Genomic DNA, 21,097 nt, shown 5'->3' with positions numbered 1-21,097 from the left:
GTCCTCCCCAAACAAAAGAGCATTTTTAGTTTAGGATGTTCCTGGCAACCGTTTGGGATTGTTCACAAACAATATAGACCACATGCAGACTCAAATTATATTTATTTTGCTTGAAGAATGAGATGGTTTATAGCAAGAATTAAAAGCTGGTGATATATCTTCCTTTTGTTTCAAAGTCTGTGCTACATTGGGCCTACATGAGGGAACTAAATTACAAAGTGGCTTCAGATCCTATGAGAAGGTCCAGATCTGTACCCTTCTGTCTAAGAGTAGGAAGAGTGTGACAGATACTAATGGTGAGCAGGAGACAGGGAAAACATTTATTAAGGGCCTGCAGTGTGGACCCTAAGCTAGTCGAGAATCAAAATTGAGCCAAGAAATCTCCAGGTTCAAAGACTTGAGGAGCTTGGCACCAACACCCATCCTTCCACCCAGCACATACTCCAATGAAGCAGGCTACACAAAACATCCCCTTGTGATGTTTGGAGCTAGTGTGTCCTCCAGGCCGAGGAGGTTAGGTCCTGCTTGATGGGCGCTCTTGGACGGTCTCCTTGTGGGCTTCTAAGGGTTTAGGACTGGCCTGTAGGAGGTAAAGGCCCAGGCATTTTTTCCCTGCTCCTACCACCCCCTTCCACCTTCCTGTACCAATGCTACCCTAAGTTTACACCTCTGCCTCGGCTGTGCCTCCTGCAGTAGGAGTGCCCTTTTGCACAGACTATACTCTGAGAAACCACCTTCTTCCTCTCCCTTCTGCTCCCAGGTTTACCGTCCTCCACGAGCTGTCCTCTTCCTTTTGCGTACTCTGAATTTGAGCAAGGATCTGTACCCCATGCTTTTCCAGCTCTTCTCTCAGCCTGTTAAGGAAGAGTGAACAAAGAGAATGGACGCAGGAAAATCAAGGAAGTATGAAGAGGCACACAGGCAGGGCAGGGGAGACGGCTGCCATTCACCTTCCTGGGAGAAAGGAGGACTCGGGAGTTCTGTGCCTACCTCTGCCGCTTCTGCTGCAGCTGGCGGCACCTCTGCTGCAGCTGCTGGTGCTGCTGCGCTGCAGCCTCAAGGAGCTCCTCGGCCTTCTTGTTCTCGTCCTTGAACATCTGCCTGAGAGCGTAGAAGGCAGTCAGTGCGGGCATTTCCTTCTCCTCCCACCCTGCACCTTACATTGCTGCAGCTGCCTCATGGCTTCGGAGGAAGAGTCCATCAGAGAAGGTGGAAGAACCCTCAGGCCCACACAGGGCACACAGCCGATGCTGCACATCCTCCAGCTTTGCCTTGATCAGTTTCTCTACAGAGAGAGAGAGGAATAAGCAGGCAAGGGCAGGTTGGTGCAGGTTGGTGCAGGTGAGAGCCACCCTTCTACCCTGGCCTCACCTTCCTTGAGCAGCTGCTCCTTGCTGCTGTCCAAAACACTCATCTCCTCTGTCAGATGTTCAGGCTTCTGGGGTGGGGGCACAAACAGGAAGACATGTCCAGCTCTCCGGGCTTCCTCACGCTTCAGAGAACCTTTATAGATCTAATCATCTCTCCTCTCAGTTTCGCTTCCTAGTACCATGCTTCTCAATGTATGCCAGCCATGGCATTAACCCTGGGGGCACTGATCTTGCCATCCCCTCCTTGGACCTTTTTTTTTTTTTTTTTTTTTTTTTTTTTTTTTTTCGGAGCTGGGGACCGAACCCAGGGCCTTGCGCTTCCTAGGCAAGCGCTCCTAGCCACTGAGCTAAATCCCCCCAACCCCGGACCTTTTTTAACTCTATAAAGAGGTTCAAGGGGAAGTATTCAGAACCCTGAAATCTGCAAACCTACGATCCTGAGCCTCTCTCTGGGGATTTAGTTATTAGCATTTCTTCCTCTCTTCTCTCCTCCTGGCCTCCTCACTGATCTTCTCTTCTGACATTCAGCCTATTTTCCTACTGGGTGTCAGGGAACTCCCAATAGGGAAATGTCCCAGTAAATATCAACTATTTGACCTGTGATACTTCTACTGTGTCTGGGATAGCCTCATGCACATTCTGTGATATCTCTATTGTGTCTGGGGTAGCCTCATGCACATCCTGTGATAGCTCTACTGTGTATGGGGTAGCCTCATGCACATTGATGGATATTCTCCGTGGATGACTCCATTTGGTGCTATCACAACACCTAGAGAACACTGGATGGACACAGCAACATGAGTGAATGTGAAGGACCAATAGTGAAGACACCAAGTACCTCAAGAGTGGTCACCAGGGACTAGATTTATGGTGACAGCAGGATGCCAAGGCTTGCATAGAAACAAAGTATAATCAGTGGCACTGCATTGTATGACTCACATGAAATTCCATGGTGTCCTTATGTTGACTCATCAAAGTCTCCAGATGTTCTTCAAAATCCAACCTAGGAGCCAACCAGAGCCACAATAGCCATCAGCTACCACAGAGCTTGGCCATGGTCTGAGTCTGTATGGCACCCAAGGACTTTGTGTCCACTCTTCCACAAAGAATACCTTCACCCTCTTGATCATCCAGGACTAGGCCTGGCCATCCAGGGCATTACTATACCTACAGCACATCCCCAGCCCAAGCCTCATGCCTTGAGGTTTACCTCAGTCGTCTTAGTTTGGCCTTCTCATTGTCGATCTGATTGTTCAGGAAAGAAATTCTGTCTTTACATTCCTGCAACATGCTGTGCTTCCTGGAAGGAAACCAACTCTCAGCCATGTTCTTTGAATGACTCTCCTGGCTGGAGACTTCTATCCTATTCCTCTACATTCGGGCCTGTGTCTCACACAGCAGGTGGCATGGGAGGCAATAGGAACAAATAGGGAGACCACTACAGACAGGCATGGCATCTTACCTCTCTGCCTCACTTTCCTTCTCCTGGCAGTGCAGCTGCATAATCCTCAGGGTCTCTGTAAGGATAACAACAAGGCCCTGAGTGCTTGGTAAAGCATCTAATTTGGCAGGTGGAACAAAACAGATCACATCAAGTCTGTGGACACTTGAGTGGACTTTTACATTTTCTGGGTCTGGTAAAAGCCATACGAACATCATAGGTTGGGAGTTCTTAAGTTTCCAGCTACTAGACAGAGTGGGCTTAGATATGGTTTCACAAAGCCTAGAAATGGGGTATTTGGGAATACCTTCCTTTCTGTTCAAGATATCCTTCAGACGTACTTTCTCTTCGTGTACTAGAAAAGATGATAAAGGTTCAGGCATTAGAGACCAAACACAGAAATGTCAAGGGCAGTCATATGAGAGGCAAGGTATAACTATGACCCTAACCCAGATGTAGTTTCCTTGAGGTAAATTCCCACCCCTATGGGTACCCACATTCCTTTAAACACAATGTGCCATAATTTTCACAAAAGACATCTGTGACTATGTATGACAACCATTAGGACTGGGAAAAACCACATCAATCAAAAGGGCCATGTAATCAGGTAATGCAAGATGACCAAGATGACCTCTCCAATAATACACAGCTGCTAGTATGAGGCAATAACTTATATTATCTGTGGCAATGCATGGAGAATCATCTCTGCAAAGGACTCAGGGCAGAACTGTCCTCAAAGACATTTCCACAACTCTCCTATGAGAAGATAGGAATGCTGAAAGAAATGAGGTTGGAGAAGAATCATGGCCCTAGTGAGGATATCAAGTGTCTGCATGACACATTAGGAGAAGTCTGAGACATCATAGAAACCTCTAGTGACTGTCAGTTAACTTACATGAGTCCACTTCCTTCTGCAGGGTATCCCACACAGTCTGGGCCTCTCCAAGCTCCTCACTGGCTTTCTTTTTTGCTTTACCAAAGAGTAGGACAAACATTTGGTAAGTACAGCCTCAAGTACAAATGATAAGATTTCATATTCATCTCAAAGAGAACCTACAGGGGCCCAGACTTAAGAGCAGGAACCAAGGCTTTCTAAATCCTGGCCCTTCTTGCTAGGCCCAGGCTGCAGCAGGGCCGTGTTCACAGGAAATGACTATGGTAGTTACATGCAGAAGGGCCCTGTACTTATGCCCTCATGAAAGAACTGCAGAGTTTTTAACAAGTACTGATGGATTTCCCACTGGGCCTGGCCTGTTAAAACATGTGGCTGGTCCTAGACAGCAGCCAATCACTGAGCTCACCTTGCTGAACCTCATTAATGCGGTTAATCAGGACCTCAATTCGGGGCTCTAGACTTCCCACTGCAAAGCAAAAAGGAAGCTCATTGTTGGTAGAGTCTGCCTGTCTGGGACTCTGCAGCTTTTACTTCACAAAAATCCCCAAGCATCTCCTATGTGCAGGTGCTACATTATGGTCTCACTCTAGGACTGTGAGGACAAGGAACAGACTTATAGAGAGACGGAGCCAGGCTGTAGGAACTTCAGTCAAGAGAAATGACGCAAGGGGAGATGTCTACAGGCAAAAGTCGGGAAGTGCTTCTCAGATATGGGAAAATGTCTTGGGGTCAAATAGAAGGTGGCAGGATGTGAGGTGGAAGAGGATTATGGGTAAAACCTCTGGATCTAACAGATGCTGTGGAGTCAAAGGAGACCTGGGACAGGGTTTTGGGAAAACATTTTGCCTTCTGTTCACTCTCATGCTGCTATAACTTTGAATCATCAGGGCTCCCTTTTTAGTTGAAAAAATAAATTTAAGGGGTCAATGGGATGGTTCAGTGGGTAAAGGCACTTGCTACCAAGCCTGACAATCTGAGTTTGATCCCTGGAACCCACATAGGAGAAGGAAAAAACTTAAGGTAGCCTCTGACTTCATTACATTCTGTGACATGGTATGTGTAAGCATGCACACTGCATACATACACACACACATACATACATACATACACACACATACATACATACATACACACACACATACATACATACACACACATACATACACACATACACACATACATACACACACATACATACACACACATACATACATACACATACACATACATGCATACATATACATACACACACATACATACATACATATACATACACACACATACATACACACATACATATACATACATACACATACATACATATACACACACACACTAAATTTTCTTTAAATTAAAGCTTCTGTTGAGAAGCATCTATTTTTATTGTATGTGTGTAAGTGTTCTGCTTGCATATATGTATATGCACCTACAGGGCATCAGATCTCCTAGAACTGGACTTACTAATAGTTGTGTGACACCATAAGAGTGCTGGAAAACAAATCTGTCCCCTGCAAGAGTAGCTAGTGCTCTTAACTACTGGACTATCTCTCTAGACAAACATTCAAATTTAAGTTTTAAAGTAAATTTTGAGTAAATTTCTTATTTTGTGAATAGCAGTGCTTGGAGTTGAATCTACATCTGCCTGACTTCAAACCTCAGACCTTTCTGCAACTTTTCCACCATTTCCATTAAGTCTTCAATTTTCTGTGTGGATCCACGCCGCCCTGAGGAAATAAAACCAAAGATTTCAAAGTCAGCAGTATAAACAGCCAGAAGCATCCAGTGCGAAGGCTAATAGTGAGATTAGCTGATGACAGATCTCTAACGAAATCAGTGTTACTGATACTTGTCCCAAATGGATAGCACAAAAAGTGGACTAGGCCCTCCATGGTTAGCCTTTTCCTACAGGGTACAATGGCACCACACATACTCTCTTCATAAAACTCAAGGTGAGTGCAGTGCTATACTTGAGTTCTCTTGTGTTGCTAATATTATCAAAGCTAGGTCTAGGAAATATGAAATGGGAATAGTAGGTTTAAGTAATCTTAAAACTTAGAGAAAGTGGCAGGAAAATCAACAGTTTGAGTCCAACCCAGCCTACATCACAAGGTCAAGTACATCTTGAGCTACACAGAAATCCTGTCTCAAAAAGGCAGATGGCTAGGGATTAATCAGATCTTACTACAAAAGCCTAACTGGACAAAACTGGTAAGTCTAGATGGAATGGATGATTTTCTAGACAGATACCAAAGTTAAATCAAGATCATGTAAACTATCTAAACAGTCCAATTACCCCTAAGGAAATAGAAATTACTAAAAAGCCTCCCAGCTCAAAAAAAAAAAAAAAATCCAGGGCCAGATGGTTTTAGTGCAGAATTCTTTTTTTTTTTTTGATTTTATTTACATTTCAAATGTTATCCCCTTTCCCAGTTTCCCATCCATAAACCCCTTATCCCACCCCCCATCTCCCTTCTATGAAGGTGTTCCCACACCTACCCCTTCCTGCCTCCCCTCCTTGACATTACCCTACACTGGGTGATTCCAGCTTTGGCAGAACCAAGGGCTTCTCCTCCCATTGGTGCCCAACAAGTCCATCTCTGCTAACATATGCAGCTGGAGCCATTTGTCTGTCCATGTGTACTCTTGGATAATGGTTTAGTCCCTGGGAGCTCTGGTTGGTTGGTATTATTGTTCTTTTGGGGTTGCAAGCCCCTTCAGCTCCTTCAATCCTTTCTCTAACTCCTCCATGGGGATCCCATTCTCAGTTCAATGGTTGGCTGTGAGCATTTGCCTCTGCGTTTGTCATGCTCTGGCAGAGCCTCTCAGGAGACAGCTATACCAGGCTCCTGTCAGCATTAGTGCAGAATTCTACCAGACCTTTAAAGAAGAGCTAATACCAACACTTCTCAAATTATTCCACAAAATACAAACAGAAGAAACACTACCTCGTACATTCTATGAAGCCACAGTTACTCCGATACCTAAACCACCTAAAGACTCAATGAAGAAAGAGAACTTCAGACCAATTTCACATATGAATATCAATGCAAAAATACTCAATAAAATTCTCACAAACAAAATCCAAGAACACATCAAAATGATCATTCACTATGATCATGTAGGCCTCACCCCAGGGATCCAGGGATGGTTCAATATACAAAACTCCATCAATGTAATCCATTTACAAACTCAAAGAAAAAAATCACATGATCTCATTAGATGCTTAAAAAGCCTTTGAGAAAGTCTAACACCCCTTCAAAGTATTGGAGAGATCAGGAATTCATGGCTCATACCTAAACATAATAAAAAGAATATACATCAAACCAATAGCCAATATTAAATTAAATGGAGATATACTTGAAGCTATCCCACTAAAATCGGGGACAGGACAAAGATGCCCACTCTCCCCATATCTATTCAATATAGTACTAGAAGTTCTAGCTAGAGAAATAAGACAACAAAAGGAGATCAAAGGAATACAAACTGGAAAAGAAGTCAAAATATCACTATGTGCAGATGATAGTCTACATAAGTGACCCCCAAAATTCAACCAGAGAGCTCCTACAGCTGATAAACAATTTCAGCAAAGTGGATGGATATAAAATTAACTCAAACATATCAGTAGCCTTTCTTTATACAAATAATAAACAGGATGAGAAAGAAAATAGGAAAACAAAACCCTTCACAATAATCACAAATAATATAAAATATCTTGATGTAACTCTAACCACACAAGTGAAAACTCTGTATGACAAGACCTTCAAGTCTCTGAAGAGAGAAATCAAAGACCTCAGAAGATGGAAAGATGGATTGGTAGGATTAACATAGTGAAAATGACCATCCTACCAAAAAAAATCTACAGATTCAGTGCAATCCCCATCAAAATTCCAACCTAATTCTTCAAAGACTTCTGAAAAGAGCAATTCTCAATTTCATCTGGAAAAACAAAAAAAAACAGGGTAGCAAAAACAATTCTCAACAATGAAAGAACTTCTGGGGCAATCACCATCCATGACCTCAAGCTTTACTATAAAGAGCAATAGTGATTTAAAAAAAAAAAACTGCATGGTGTTGGTACAAAGACAGACAGGCTAATTGATGGAATAAAATTGAAGACCCAGAAATAAAACCACACACTTATTAACACTTTATCTTTGACAAAGAAGTCAAAACCATACGGTGGAAAAAAGAAAGTATCTTCAATAAATGGTGCTGATCTGTCAGTCGGTATGTAGGAAAATGCAAATAGATCTATATCTGCCAACTTGCCCAAAGCTCAAGTCCAAGTGGATCAAGGACCACAGCATGAAAGCAGATACACTGAATCTAACAGAAGAGAATGTAGGAAAGAGCTTCAAAGTCATTGGCGGCATAGGGGCAGGCGCAATTTCCTAAACAGAATGCCAATGGCTCATGCTCTAAAATCAAGAATTGATAAATGGGACCTCATGAAACTGGAAAGCTTTTGTAAGGCAAAGGACATAATCAATAGGACAAATCAACAACCTACAGATTGGGGAAAAAAATCTTCACTAACTCCACATCTGATAGGAGCCTAATAACCAAAACATAAAGAACTCAAGAAATTAACTTCCAAAAACCCAACTAAACCAATTTAAAAATGGGGTACAGAGCTAAACAGAGAATTCACAACAGAAGAATCTCGAATGCTGAGAAGCACTTAAAGAAATGGTCAATCTTTAGCATCAGGGAAATGCAAATGAAAATGACCCTGAGATTCCACCGTATAACAACCAGAATGACCTGGATCAAAAACTCAGGCAATGGCAGATGCTGGTAAGAATGTAGAGAAAGAGGAACATTCCTTCATTGCTGGTATTGAAAACAGATCTACCTGAAAAGCCACCTATACCACTCTTGGGCATTTACCCAAAAGATGCCCCAACATATAAAAAAGACACGTGTTCCACTATGTTCATAGCAGTGTTATTTGTAATAGCCAGAAGCTGGAAAGAACTCAGATGTCTTTCAACAGAGGAATGGATACAGAAAATGCAGTACATCTACACAATGGAGTACTATTCAGCCATCAAAAACAATGACTTCATGAAATTCATAGGCAAATGGATGGAACTAGAAAATATCGTTCTGAGTGAGGTAACCCAGACCCAAAAGGACATGGGAGGTATGTGCTCATTAATAAGTGAATATTAGCCAAAAGTACAGAATACCTAAGATACAATCCACAGACTGCAAGAAATTTAACAAGCAGGAAGGCCCAAGTGAGGACACTTCAATCCCACTTAGTAGGTGGAAAAATAATCATGGGAGACAGATGGAGGGAGGGATCTGGGTGGAAGAGGGGAGAGGAGGAGAAAGGGGGAATAAGATCAGGTATAGGGGGTGGACAGGAGAGAAGCCCAGAGAACCAGCAGAATGAATAAAAATATGTAGCCTAAAGAGGTGAGGGGACCCTCTAGAAAGTACTAGAGACCTGGGATGTGAGAGACTCTCAAGACTCAATGGGGGTGATCTTATCCAAAATGCCCAACAGTGGGGGTAGGGAACTCCAAGAGTCCACCTCCAGTAGATAGACAGAGCCTCAAGTGGGAGGATGGGTTACTAACCCACAGTCAAAATTTCTGATCCAGGATTGTTCCTGTCTAAAAGAACTGCAGGGACAAAAATGGAGAAGAGACTGAAGGAAAGATGGTCCAATAACCAGTCCAACTTGGGATCCATCTCATGGAGGGGGGGCAGGGGTAAAGCAAGACCTGACACTATTACTGATACTATGGTGTGTTTACTGAAAGGAGCCTAGCATGAATGTTCCTGAGAGGCTCTTCCAGAAGCTGACTGAGACAGACACAGATACTTACACCCAACCATTGGACTAAAGTCAGGGACCCCTATGGTTGATTCAGGAGAAGGACTGAAGAAGCTGAAGTGAAGGGCAACCCCATAGGAAGACCAGTAGTCTCACTAGATCCCAGAAAGCTCCCAGAGACTGAGCTACCAACCAAGCAGTATACAGGGCCTGGTCCGAGGCCTCTGGCACATAAATAGCAGAAGAGGGCCTGGTCTGGCCTCAGTGGGAGAAGATGTGCCTAATCCTCGAGACTTGAGGCCCCAGGGAGAGGGAAACCCTGGTGAGGGGGAGCATCCTCTAGAAAACTGCAGAAATATTCTGAAAACGGTAGTTCTGTTCGGATGCGGTCCCAGCACCCCCATGCCAGGGGCGCTGCGATGGCATCAAGTTCAGGACAGCAAAAGGGCGACTCCAGCTCAGGAAGGGTCACTGGACTTGAGGCGTAGTGCCACAGGGCTCGGGTGTAGGTCCGCTCTGAAGGTGACAGGTGTGTGACTTACAACAACCACACACTAGGACTGGCATCACAGGAAGACTGCAAGCTGGCTTCTCCTCAGCGACTGTCCCAGTCAGCGATCCCAGTCAGCCCCCGCCCCGGTTCGCGCCCACCGGCGCAGACCTCCTCAGTCCTCGACAGGCCAGGCGGCCTGCTCTCCCCGCCAGCTCACCAGGCCAACCCAGGCACCCTTCAGCCACTACCTCTGGCCCCCTCAGGCCCGTGGAGCAGGTCTGCTGATCCCTCGGGCTCCACACTCAACGGCTGCGGTCTGGTGGCCATACTGCTCCACCTCCTCAGCTGCCACAGCAGCTTCCAGACTGTTAAACACTGCGCCTGCGCAGTACACTGCGCGGCTAAATCTAGAGGACCACGTGGCCAGAGCGTGCGCATGCGCAGGCGAAAAACATTATCCACATCACCACCAAACACAAATCCATTTTAAACGCGATAGTCGGAGTGAAGACTTAGAAGCAGTGATTGGCCAGTTTCGGAGGCAAGTGCAGAAACAAGTGTGAAGGCCTCACCTTCTACAAAGGTTAGGGTTAGAAGATTAAAGTCGTCAAAGTTAGGATTGGGGTTAAAATGTGAAAATTTTCTACTCTCAGACAGAACAGTGATACTGAGCAGATCCATAATGCCTGCTGAAAAGAAGCCCAAGAACCTGCGGTGAACATGCTAAACAGCCCCAAAAGACCATCCACCACAACTTCCAAAAAAGCCTGGGTGTCTCCATCCACGCTGTGCCTAAAGCCATATGCCAAGGTGGAGTCCAGGTCTGAGCACTTCTGGCACATTCTACACCGACCTGAAGAGTCTCATTTTGCTCATCCATGACTCGGGTAAAAAATTTCTTATACCACAATACTCCAACAGTCCATGTGTCAGGTAGTTTGCTGGCCGCAGTTCCAGTCTAAGGTCTCAAAATATCTGCCCTGGATTACACTGGGCTCTCAGAGTTCTTCATTGGGGGAAAGGGGAGCGTGTGTTTCTTATGAACTCCTACCCTGTACAGATGTTAAGTAAGGGCCACTGGATTCCATTCAGCAGTCACTCTAAAAATGCGAATGAATTCCTGGTTCTCAGATTGTTCCTGAAGGCTTATAGAGATGCTTAATATATATTGTGTTGATAAATAACCCAGCATTAGATGGTCATAGGGAAATAAATAATATAATATATTAAGAATTATGGATTCTGTTTTATTGAGGACCAAGACATATATACATATATATACATATATATATATATATATATATATATATATATATGTTATTTATCTTTTCTGAAATAGACCATACCCTGGAACACAAAATAAATCTTTACAAATTCAGAAGGAATGAAATCACTCCTTGTGATTTGATTATCTGATATACTGATAGGATTGTCAGACCACAAATATATATATATATATATATATATGCGATGGTGATTGTTTATACATATATAAAATACCTTATGAGGGCCATGAATTTTCTTCCATGATTAGAAATGTGAGAATGTAATAGTTACATGTTTATAGAATTTAAAAGGAAGCAAATAGACACACATTCCTTTCCTACTTATGATGGTTAATCTTCATTGTCAACCTGACTGGTTTAAGAATTACCATGGAAACACATTCCTGGTTGTAGCTCTGAGTGAGGTGTAACTGCAACTCGACTTGACCTGAATGTGGACAGCACCATTGGTAGTGAAGTCCTGGACTGAACAAAAGGAAAAGGAACTGAGCACACACATCCAGCGTCCTCTTCCTCCTGACCCTGGAAGTACTGTGACCAACAATGTCCTGCTACTGCCAACGCTCTTCCCCAACATTGATGGACTCTGTCTCCTTGACCTAAAAACCAAAATGGAGTCTTCCACCCTTAAATAGCTTCTTGTCAGGCATTTTGTATTTTAGAAAAGCAGCTAACACATTGTGGGTCTCTTACTGGGCCTAATTTACAAATTAGCCTTTCTTATAGGTATTGGCATATGTTTGTAGGTTTTAAGTATCTGCAACTAATAAATTTGTTTATTATTTTTAGAAATATTTTCGTGTAGAAGTTTTGGGATTGCTAATGCATACTATTATGTCATCTGCAAATAAGGATTGTCTAACTTCTGTCCCTGTCTGTCTGCCTTTGAGTTCCTTCTCTTGCCTTATTGCTTCAGCTGATAGCTCAAGCCCAAAGTTGAAAAGAAGCAAGAAAGTGGACATCACTCTTTAGTTCCTGACTTCCGTGGCATTGCTTCAAGCTTTTCTTTATTTAGCATGATGTTGGCTGTGACTGTCTCATACATAGCTCTTACTCTGTTGAGGTTTGTTCCCTATAGATCTACATTTTCTATGACCTTATCATGAAGATATTTGGGGTTTTGTCAAAGGCTTTTTCTGCATCTATTGAGATGTATATGTGATTTTTGTCTTTAAGTCTATTTATGTGATTTATTACATTTTTTGACTTGTGTATGTTGCATATCCATGAATTTCAGGAATAAAGCCAACTTGGTCATAGTGTAAAATCTTTCTGATATATGCCCATGTTTTATTTGTAATGTTTCAGTAAGGGTCTTGGTTAGGGTTTTACTGCTGTGAACAGACACTGCAATCAATGCAAGTTTTATAAAGGACAACATTTAATTGGGGCTGGCTTACAGGTTCAGAGATGTGGTCCATTATCATCAAGGTGGGAGCATGGCAGCATCCAGGCAGGCATGGTGCAGCAGGAGCTGAGTTCTACATCTTCAGTGGAAAAAAGCCAGGAACAGCCTCAGCATCCTGGGAGGAGCTAGGAGGAGGGTCTCCAAGCCCAACCCACAGTGCCGCACTTCCTCCAACAAGGACACACCTTCTAATAGTGCCACTCCAGGCCAAGCATATGCAAACTATCACATCCACTCCCTGGGCCAAGCACATGCAAGCCATCACAGCAAGCATTTTTGAGTCTGTGTTTCCTTCTTTTCTGGTTTGGGTATTAGAGTGATACAGGCTTTGTTGGAGTTTGGGAGTGCTCCTTCTATTTCTGTTTTTTGTTTTAATAGTTTAAAGAAATTGGGTGTAGATCATCACTGAAAGAATTCCGCTGTGAATCCATGTGAGCCTGGACCATATTTTTCAGCTGGAATGTTTTTTTTTTTGTTTTTTTTTTCCATTTTTTTTTTTATTAACTTGAATATTTCTTATATACATTTGAGTGTTATTCCCTTTCCGGTTTCCGGGCAAACATCCCTCCCCCTCCCCTTCCTTATGGGTGTTCCCTCTCCACCCTCCCCCTATTGCTGCCCTCCCCCAACTGTCTAGTTCACTGGGGGTTCAGTCTTAGCAGGACCCAGGGCTTCCCCTTCCACTCGTGCTCTTACTAGGATATTCATTGCTACCTATGAGGTCAGAATCCAGGGTCAGTCCATGTATAGTCTTTAGGTAGTGGCTTAGTCCCTGGAAGCTCTGGTTGCTTGGCATTGTTGTACATATGGGGTCTCGAGCCCCTTCAAGCTCTTCCAGTTCTTTCTCTGATTCCTTCAACGGGGGTCCTATTCTCAGTTCAGTTGGAATGTTTTTTATTACTGTTTCAAGCCCCTCCTTTGTATTGGGTCTGTCTAGATCGATGACTCCTTCTTGGTTTTTAGCTTAATGGAGTATTGGTTTTGAAAGCAATACCTTATAATATTCTAATAATATAATATCCCTGCTTATTCCTGAGTCTGCTAACTTAGGTCCTCTTTCTTTTAATTCCTTGAAAAATGGCCTATGAATCTTGTTTATCTTCTCAAAATACATGCTCAAATTCATTGATTCTTTTTATTGTTATCTTTGTTTCTATTTCATTGGTTTACACTCTGATTTTTATTATTTCTTGCCAACAACTGGGTTTGGATTTGGTTTGTTCTTGTTTCTCCAAATATTTGAGTGACATCATTAAATTATTTATTTATAATCTATTTTATTTTATTTTACCGTAGGCACCTAGAGATCACTCAGTACTGAGTTGTTCAATCTCCATGAGTTTGTGTATTTACTAGAGACCTGTTTTCTGTCAGTTTTTAGTTATATTACACTGTGGTCAGATAGGAAACAAGGAGTCGTTTCATTCCTTTTGAATTTGTAAAGATTTATTTTGTGTCCCAGGGTGTGGTCTATTTTGGTCCCTGTGCTTCTGAGTAAAATGTGTATCCTTCAATGTTTGGCTACAGTATTCTTTAGCTATCTGTTAAGTCCCTTTGACATGTGAGGTCACTTATTCCTGATATTTCTCTGTTTATTTTTTGTTCAGATGATGGAGAAGTGGGTTATTTTTGAAATCATCTACTATTAATGTGTTGATGTTAATCTGTGCCTTTAAATCCAGTTGTATGTTTTTCATGAAATTGGGTGTCCCAGAGTTTGGTGCACATGTGTTTAGGATAGTAAAGTCTTCTTGGTTAATTGTTACCTTGATTAGGATTAAGTATCTCTCTATTTCTTCTGCTTATATTTAGTTTGAATTCTATTTTATCAGATTGTGATGTCTGCTTGCTTCCTGATCTCATTTTACTGGAATCGTTTTTCTAGCCATTTACATTAAGGTGGTACCTATCCTTAAAGCTAAGGTGTGTTCTTGTAGAAAACAGAGTGATGGATTTTGTTTCTTGATCCATTCACTCAGCCTGTGACTTTTGATTGGAGAATTGAGGCCTTTGGTACTTAAAGCTCCTATTGAAATGTTTTTGATTGCTGGCATGTTGTTGATGTTTGGTGGCATTGTTTGGGTTCCCACCCAAAGTGGTACTTTGTGGTTTGGGTTGTTTTGTTTTCTTTTTTGTCTTTGTTTTCTTGATTTCGATTTGGGGTTTTGGTTGTTGTTTTGGTTTGTCTTGGTTTGGTTTGGTTTGGTTTTTGGGTTTGTTTTAATTTTTGGTTTGGGGTTTGGTTTGGTTTGGTTTTTGAGTCAAGGTCTCTATGTAGGTCTAGCTGTCCTGGAACTCACTATGTAGCACAGACTGGCCTGAACCCACAAAGATCCACCTGCCACTACCTCCTGGATGCTGAAATTACACTTATGCACCATGATGCCTGGTGTTACTTTGTGTTCACATGAGAGAATTTGTATAGAGGAAAGGGAAGTAGAAATGATGTGATTATAGTATAATCCCAAAATAAATGAAATAATCAAAAATGTTGTTATATTAATTTATAGTTGAGAGTTGCCTCTTGTCAAGCCAAATGCAATCACTGGAATTTTGAAAAAGTAGCACAGTTTATTGTTGATTTTCAGGTATGTGTTACCTTCAAAGAGATGTCTTTTATTTTATATGTAAAGAAGTATTGGGCTGGAGATGGCTCAGTGGTTAAGAGCACTGACTGTTCTTCCAGAGATCCTGATTTCAAATCCTAGCAACCACACGGTGGCTTGCAACCATCTATGATGGAATCTGATGCCCTCTTCTGGTGTGTCTGGTGAAGACAACTACAGTGTACTTATATATAATAAACAAATCATTTTTTAAAAAAAGAAAGAAGTGTTGTTTCCCCCATATATTCTAGTAAACACATCATCACAGAGCCTTCAGAGTCAGACATTCAAACCTATGAACCTATAGTCACCATTTAAAAAGTGTACCTTTTCTAAGCCGTGGATTCGATTCTCTGAGATTGTAGCAAAGGACGAAAATGTCTACCAGAATGAGACACCAACATTGAGAAATGGCTTTCACTGATGAGTTACTTTTTCTGTGGAAAAGATGATACACAAGGGACATCAGTTTCTATTTGGGTGAGAGGTAGCTCTTTATTCTGATAAAGTAAATGTAAAATATCAACACCTTTTTGCTGTGATAAAGTCCTCTGACAAAAGCAACTTTACTGGGGTTGGGGATTTAGCTCAGTGTAGAGCACTTGCCTAGTAAGCACAAGGCCTTGGGTTCGGTTCTCAGCTCTGGGGGGGGAAAAAAAGCAACTTACTTCATCTCACAGTTCCAGGGGAGCTATCATAATGGGGAAGTCACATTACTGGATCTTGAGGCAGCCATTCACATTACATCTGTAGTAAAGAAGCAATGAGCCACAGGTGAGCACATACATGCTTAAATCAGATCCCTTTCTCCACACACTTTAGGACTCCTAGACTATGGCCTAGTCTTTCCACCTGTGCCGGTTAGCTTTTGTCAACTTGACATAAACTAGAGTCAGATGGAAAGGGGGACTTCAATCAGGGAAGACTGTGGACATGTGTATGGAGTATTTTCCTTTTTATTGAAAATGGATTTTTCACAAATGATTATATCCATTTCCCTTTCCTCCACTCCTCCCAGTTCCTCCCCTCCTCACCTCTCTTCCAGAGCCACTCCCTTTCTGTCTCTCATTAGAAAAGAGCAGGCTGGATGGAGAGATGGATCGGAGGTGTAGTGCACTTGCTGTTCTTGCAGAAGACCTGGCTTCAGTTCCCAGCACCCACATGATAGCTTGCAACCACCTGGAACTCCAGTTCTAGGGCACCCAGCACTCTCTGTTGGCCTCTATGGACACCTGCATGGCACGGAACACAAGCGTGCAGGCACATAGAAACTCACAGATATAAAATAATACGACATGTTCTCATAGCCAGAAGTCTCATAAAATACTGAGCTAGTATTTATGACTTATACACCGAGGACCTGGCATATAGTATAGATCAGGCTCTGTGAGCTCATGTGCACCTTGCTTAGTTGACTCAGAAGGCCTTGTTCTCCTGGTGTCCTCCGTCCCCCCTGACTCTTACACTCTTCCCACCTCCTGTTTCCCCTGAGATCCGAGGGGAGGGATTTGGTGGAAACCTCCAATGTAGACTCTCTCTCCACATAATGTCTGGCTGTGGATCTTTGCATCCGTTTCCATCTGCTGCAGGAGGAAGCCTCTCTAATGAGGACTGGATAAGGCATGGATCTATGAACTATAAATATAGCAGAATATCTTTTGGAATTGTTTTATTGGTTTGGTTTGGTTTGGTTTGGTTTGGTTCGGTTTGGTTTGGTTTGGTTTGGTTTGATTCGGTTTTTTGACCAGTAGTGTTTTGCTTTACCTTAGGTTCTTAGGCTATCTAGTCTCTGGTTCTTGGTTACCCAAGCAGTGTCACATATGGGTTCCTTATTGCAAAATGGGCCTTAAGTCAAACCAGACGTTAGTTGGTTACTCCCACAAATTCTGTGCCACCACTGCATGGTGCCCTGGTGCAATGGTGGCACAAATGTTGTAGGAGCAACCAACCACTATCTAACTGGACTTAAAGCCCACTCTTTAAGATGGAACCCATGCCTGACACTGCCTAGGTGGCCAAGAACCTGAGACTATACAGGCAGTGGAATGAGGGGAAAACCAAATACTATTGTTCTGCTAAAGGAACATAGCAATAAGATGACTCCTAATGACATCTGTGTACCCACAGATCAATATTTCAATCAGCTATCATCAGAGAAGCTGTCTCTAGCAAGAAACAGAAATTAATACAGAGTCCTGCAGCTGGATAGTGTGCAGAGAGTGAGAAAGACTGTAACACACAGTCTTAAATGGTACATCTTCATCAAACCTGTCCTCTCAGGGCTCAGGGAGAAGCAACAGAAATATTTTTAAGAGCCAGAGGGGGGTGGGTGATACCAAGGAAATACAATAAGACTGATACACATATATAAACTCACAGAGACTGTAGCAGTGTCACAGTATGCCTGAGACCTACACAGGTCCATGCCAGCCTGGATCTTGGGACTGAGAAGGGGAAGTGGACATGAGCTCCTATCTCTAACCAAGAAGCTATCTCCAACTGACACCCACTTGCAAAGGAAAACTTAGTTTCTCCAATGAAATCTCCCTGGGTATACAAACCACACTTAAGGGCCAGCCCCATAACTAAATACCCAACACACACACACACACACACACACACACACACACACACACACACACAGAGAGAGAGAGAGAGACAGACAGACAGACACACAGACACACAGACACACAGACGCACAGACAGATGCACAGACACACATACACAGACACACACACTATCTCAATGTATTTTTGAAGATTTTTCATCTCATATTGCTATGTTTGGCCATTTTTTTACCTTACTGGTTTTTTGCTTGTATACTATAGGTTTCTATTTTCATTTTTATGGGTTTTGTTTGTGTTGGGGGCTGATTCTGTGTTAATATGTATTTCTAGTGTTTTTTCTTTAGGGTGTGTGTGTGTGTGTGTGTGTGTGTGTGTGTATTATTATGATTTTTCATTGGCCTGTTTTCTTTTGTTATTTTTTACCTTTTTATTGATTCTTTATGAATTTCACATCATGCACCCCAGTCACATTTATCTCTCTGTCCCTTCATATTCATCCTCTACCCTTGCAACTTCCCCTGCAAAAGAAAAACAAAATCAAACAAAAAGTCTCATGGAGGGGAGGGAGGCAGGCCTGACACCCCAGCATAGGAGGATACTAGAGGGGTGAGGCAGGAGTGGGTGAGTGGATGGAGGAGCACCCTCATAGAGGCAAAGGGGTGGGGGGAAGGGGGTGGGATGGGGCTTTATGAAAAGGTAGGTGGGAAGAAGGATATCATTTAAAATGATTAATAAAGAATAAATCTCACCATGGAAGAGGCTGCAGTGTTTCACACAATATATGTCTATCATTTTGTCCACATATCTTTCCTTGCAAATGTTCATTGTAGTGAGTCATTGGTCTGGTTCAAGGCCTTGACTTCTTTCTGCTGCACTATCAATACTGGATCCTCACTGGTTCTCCTCTCAGATATCCTGTTGTTGCCCTGTGTCATGGAGATCCTGCTGCAGCTTTGGATCTGCAGGACCAGCCCTTTCACATGCTCCAGCTGATCCTAGATGATACAGATGTTGGGGTGGGCCAACCCAAAGTCCTGGATCTGGGCCTGGAAGGTAGCTGAGTTTCTGGGCCTTGTAGCACTGCCCTGGCTAGCTCTCCCAATGCTGCACCTGCATCAGCTCCCCTGTTCCCCTGCTCCCCTCCCCCTACCCCCTGTTTTCCTGCTCCCCTGCCCTCTGGGCTGGCTCATCTGTGCCTTCAACACCAGGGCCATCTCTACTGTGCTGCCCAGGCAAGGTGCAGGGCCTGCTCTACCAAGTGCTGCAGCGATGATGGGGGCAATTCTCCCACTCTTATGACCTCAGAGCCAGCTCACTAACCTGCCACAGGCGGCAAGGGTTGAGGAGGAAGAAGGTCATGTCTCCTTCACCCATACCACCCCGTGGCAGATGAGGGGCAGAGCCAGTTCTCCTGTGCTCATGCCCTTGGTACTAGCTCACACCCTTGGGGCATCCTCATGCCCTTGGGGCCAGCTCACCTATACCCTTCCACCAAAGTCAGCTCTACACTGCTGCCCAGGTGAAGGTCATAGCCATTTGTCCTGAGTGTGGTGGCTGGTAAAGGGGTGGGCGGGGGTTGGGGGGAACCCAACACAGTGCCTCAGGTGGCAGTACAGACCAGGGGCATCTGCATGGCCTTTGGTGGTAACATAGGCTTGGGATATCAACACAGTCCCTGGCTGCTACAGGACCAGGACCCAAACATGCACCAGCAGCAGAATGGGCCTTGATATCCTCATGGCCTCAAGTGACAGCAAATGTCACTTAGATCAGCATGTCCTGCCTCGGCAGCACAGCCCTCAGACATCCACATGGTCTCCGGTGGCAGACCAGAGCACAAGCATCCAACTGACCTTTGGTGGTAACTCAGGCCACAGACATCAACATAGACCTCAGCTGCAGCAGGACCACAGACCCAGACATGGCCCTTGGCAGCAGCCCAGGTCAGGACCTCACAATAGCCTCCTCATATCAGCCTCTTCCTCACCACTGTAGAGCTGACTCTTCAGCGTCACCTTTCTCCACAGCGTATGCACACTTGGCTTCGCTTTCTCGTCCATCTCTCCACCACATGCTCCACCTTTCCCATCACACACTAGCCGGTCACAATGGCACCCGTGGCAGGTGCTTGGGGATCTTTCTTCTAGCCTCCCTGGGCCACCATGGCCCACTTATTTGTTTTCTACAAAGAAAAAGAAGGCATGGAGTTGGAAGGATTGATGCGTAGGGGGAGTCTGAGAGAAGGCAATGGAGAAACTATGATGTGGATACTGTGTGAAAGGTTCTTTTCAATTGAGAACAGAATACAGATTGTTGCTGCTTTTGTGCTCGGTGATCCCTGTTGCTTTTGGACACGGGTTAGGAAGTTTGTTCTGGGGCCAGATCTTCGTATGGTTTGGCTAATATTTGTTCTGGTTGTTTATTCTGAGCTGGTTGTTGGAGTGCCGCCTGCTTTGTTTGCGGGACATTTGGACAGGGTGTTTATTTTGGCCTGCTCTCAAAGCATGGGCCCAGAGTCTTCACGTATTTGTTGGCGCTCAGCCGTTTCCGCAGCCACTTTCTCCTACTTTTCTATTTCCTCTCCTGCTGATTGTAGTGTCGTTCATTCTTTTTACAGTAGAAGTCGTATGAGTGTCTGATCACAAAGATCCCAAAGTTCACTGCCATTGTTCCTACAGCCAAACCTGGTGGAGGTAATTATCACCTTGGCAGAATCACCTGGGAGACGGGCCTTCGGGCATTCCCGTGAGACTTCCTTGATTATGTCACATCTATATGGGAAGACCCACCTTACTTGTAGGCATGATTACTTCCTGGGCAAGGGTTCATGGACTGTATACAATGGAGATCATGAGCTAGCACCAGCATGCATGCATTCATTGCTCTCTTCTCTTGACTCCAGACACAATATGAACAGCTGCTTCCAGCTCCTGCTGCCTTGACATCAACCATGATGGATGGCCTGCATTGTGAACTACAATAAAGCCTCCCCTCCTTAGGTAACTTTCATCAGGGTGTTGTGTCACAGCCACGGATACAGAAAAATAAGCAGCACGCACCATTCTTAGCGGGAAAGCATGGCGCGCTACCTTGATCTTGTGTTTGAAGGCGTCTTAGTGATTCCGCTGGGAAGACAAACACAGCAGACTGACTGTGAGCCTTGTCATGTTCCTGAGAACGCGCAGAAGATACACAGCAGTAGGAACTGGCCTGTGAGGAGTGATGTTAAGGTTTATCTTGGCT

The 21,097-nt window shown here is 43.8% G+C and overlaps 1 protein-coding gene across 1 annotated transcript; it reads right to left on the bottom strand.

The window, feature by feature from the left end:
* Positions 1–4,196, bottom strand: Syce1 (synaptonemal complex central element protein 1). The gene is made up of 10 exons (XM_032891524.1): positions 4,113–4,196; positions 3,707–3,781; positions 3,119–3,166; positions 2,833–2,887; positions 2,581–2,670; positions 2,310–2,373; positions 1,372–1,438; positions 1,162–1,285; positions 991–1,101; positions 1–854 (listed from the first exon to the last, which is right to left on the bottom strand). Exons 4-10 carry the CDS (start codon positions 2,871–2,873, stop codon positions 716–718), a joined length of 636 nt encoding a protein of 211 aa, XP_032747415.1. The 5' UTR covers positions 2,874–2,887; positions 3,119–3,166; positions 3,707–3,781; positions 4,113–4,196; the 3' UTR covers positions 1–715.
* Positions 4,197–21,097: the final 16,901 nt, after the last annotated feature.

This window comes from Rattus rattus, chromosome 2 (assembly GCF_011064425.1).
Source record: "Rattus rattus isolate New Zealand chromosome 2, Rrattus_CSIRO_v1, whole genome shotgun sequence".
Classification (NCBI taxonomy): domain Eukaryota; kingdom Metazoa; phylum Chordata; class Mammalia; order Rodentia; family Muridae; genus Rattus; species Rattus rattus.
The sequence above is the reverse complement of the archived record's forward strand: the minus strand, read 5'-3'. Positions and strand labels throughout refer to the sequence as shown.

Excerpts from the sequence above, each read along its gene's own strand:
- Syce1 (XM_032891524.1), bottom strand. The coding sequence starts at position 2,873 with ATGCAGCTGCACTGCCAGGAGAAGGAAAGTGAGGCAGAGAG. Across the intron at positions 2,671-2,832 it reads AAGGAAAGTGAGGCAGAGAG|GAAGCACAGCATGTTGCAGG; the intron begins GTAAGATGCCAT and ends GTTTCCTTCCAG. Across the intron at positions 2,374-2,580 it reads GCCAAACTAAGACGACTGAG|GTTGGATTTTGAAGAACATC; the intron begins GTAAACCTCAAG and ends GTTGGCTCCTAG.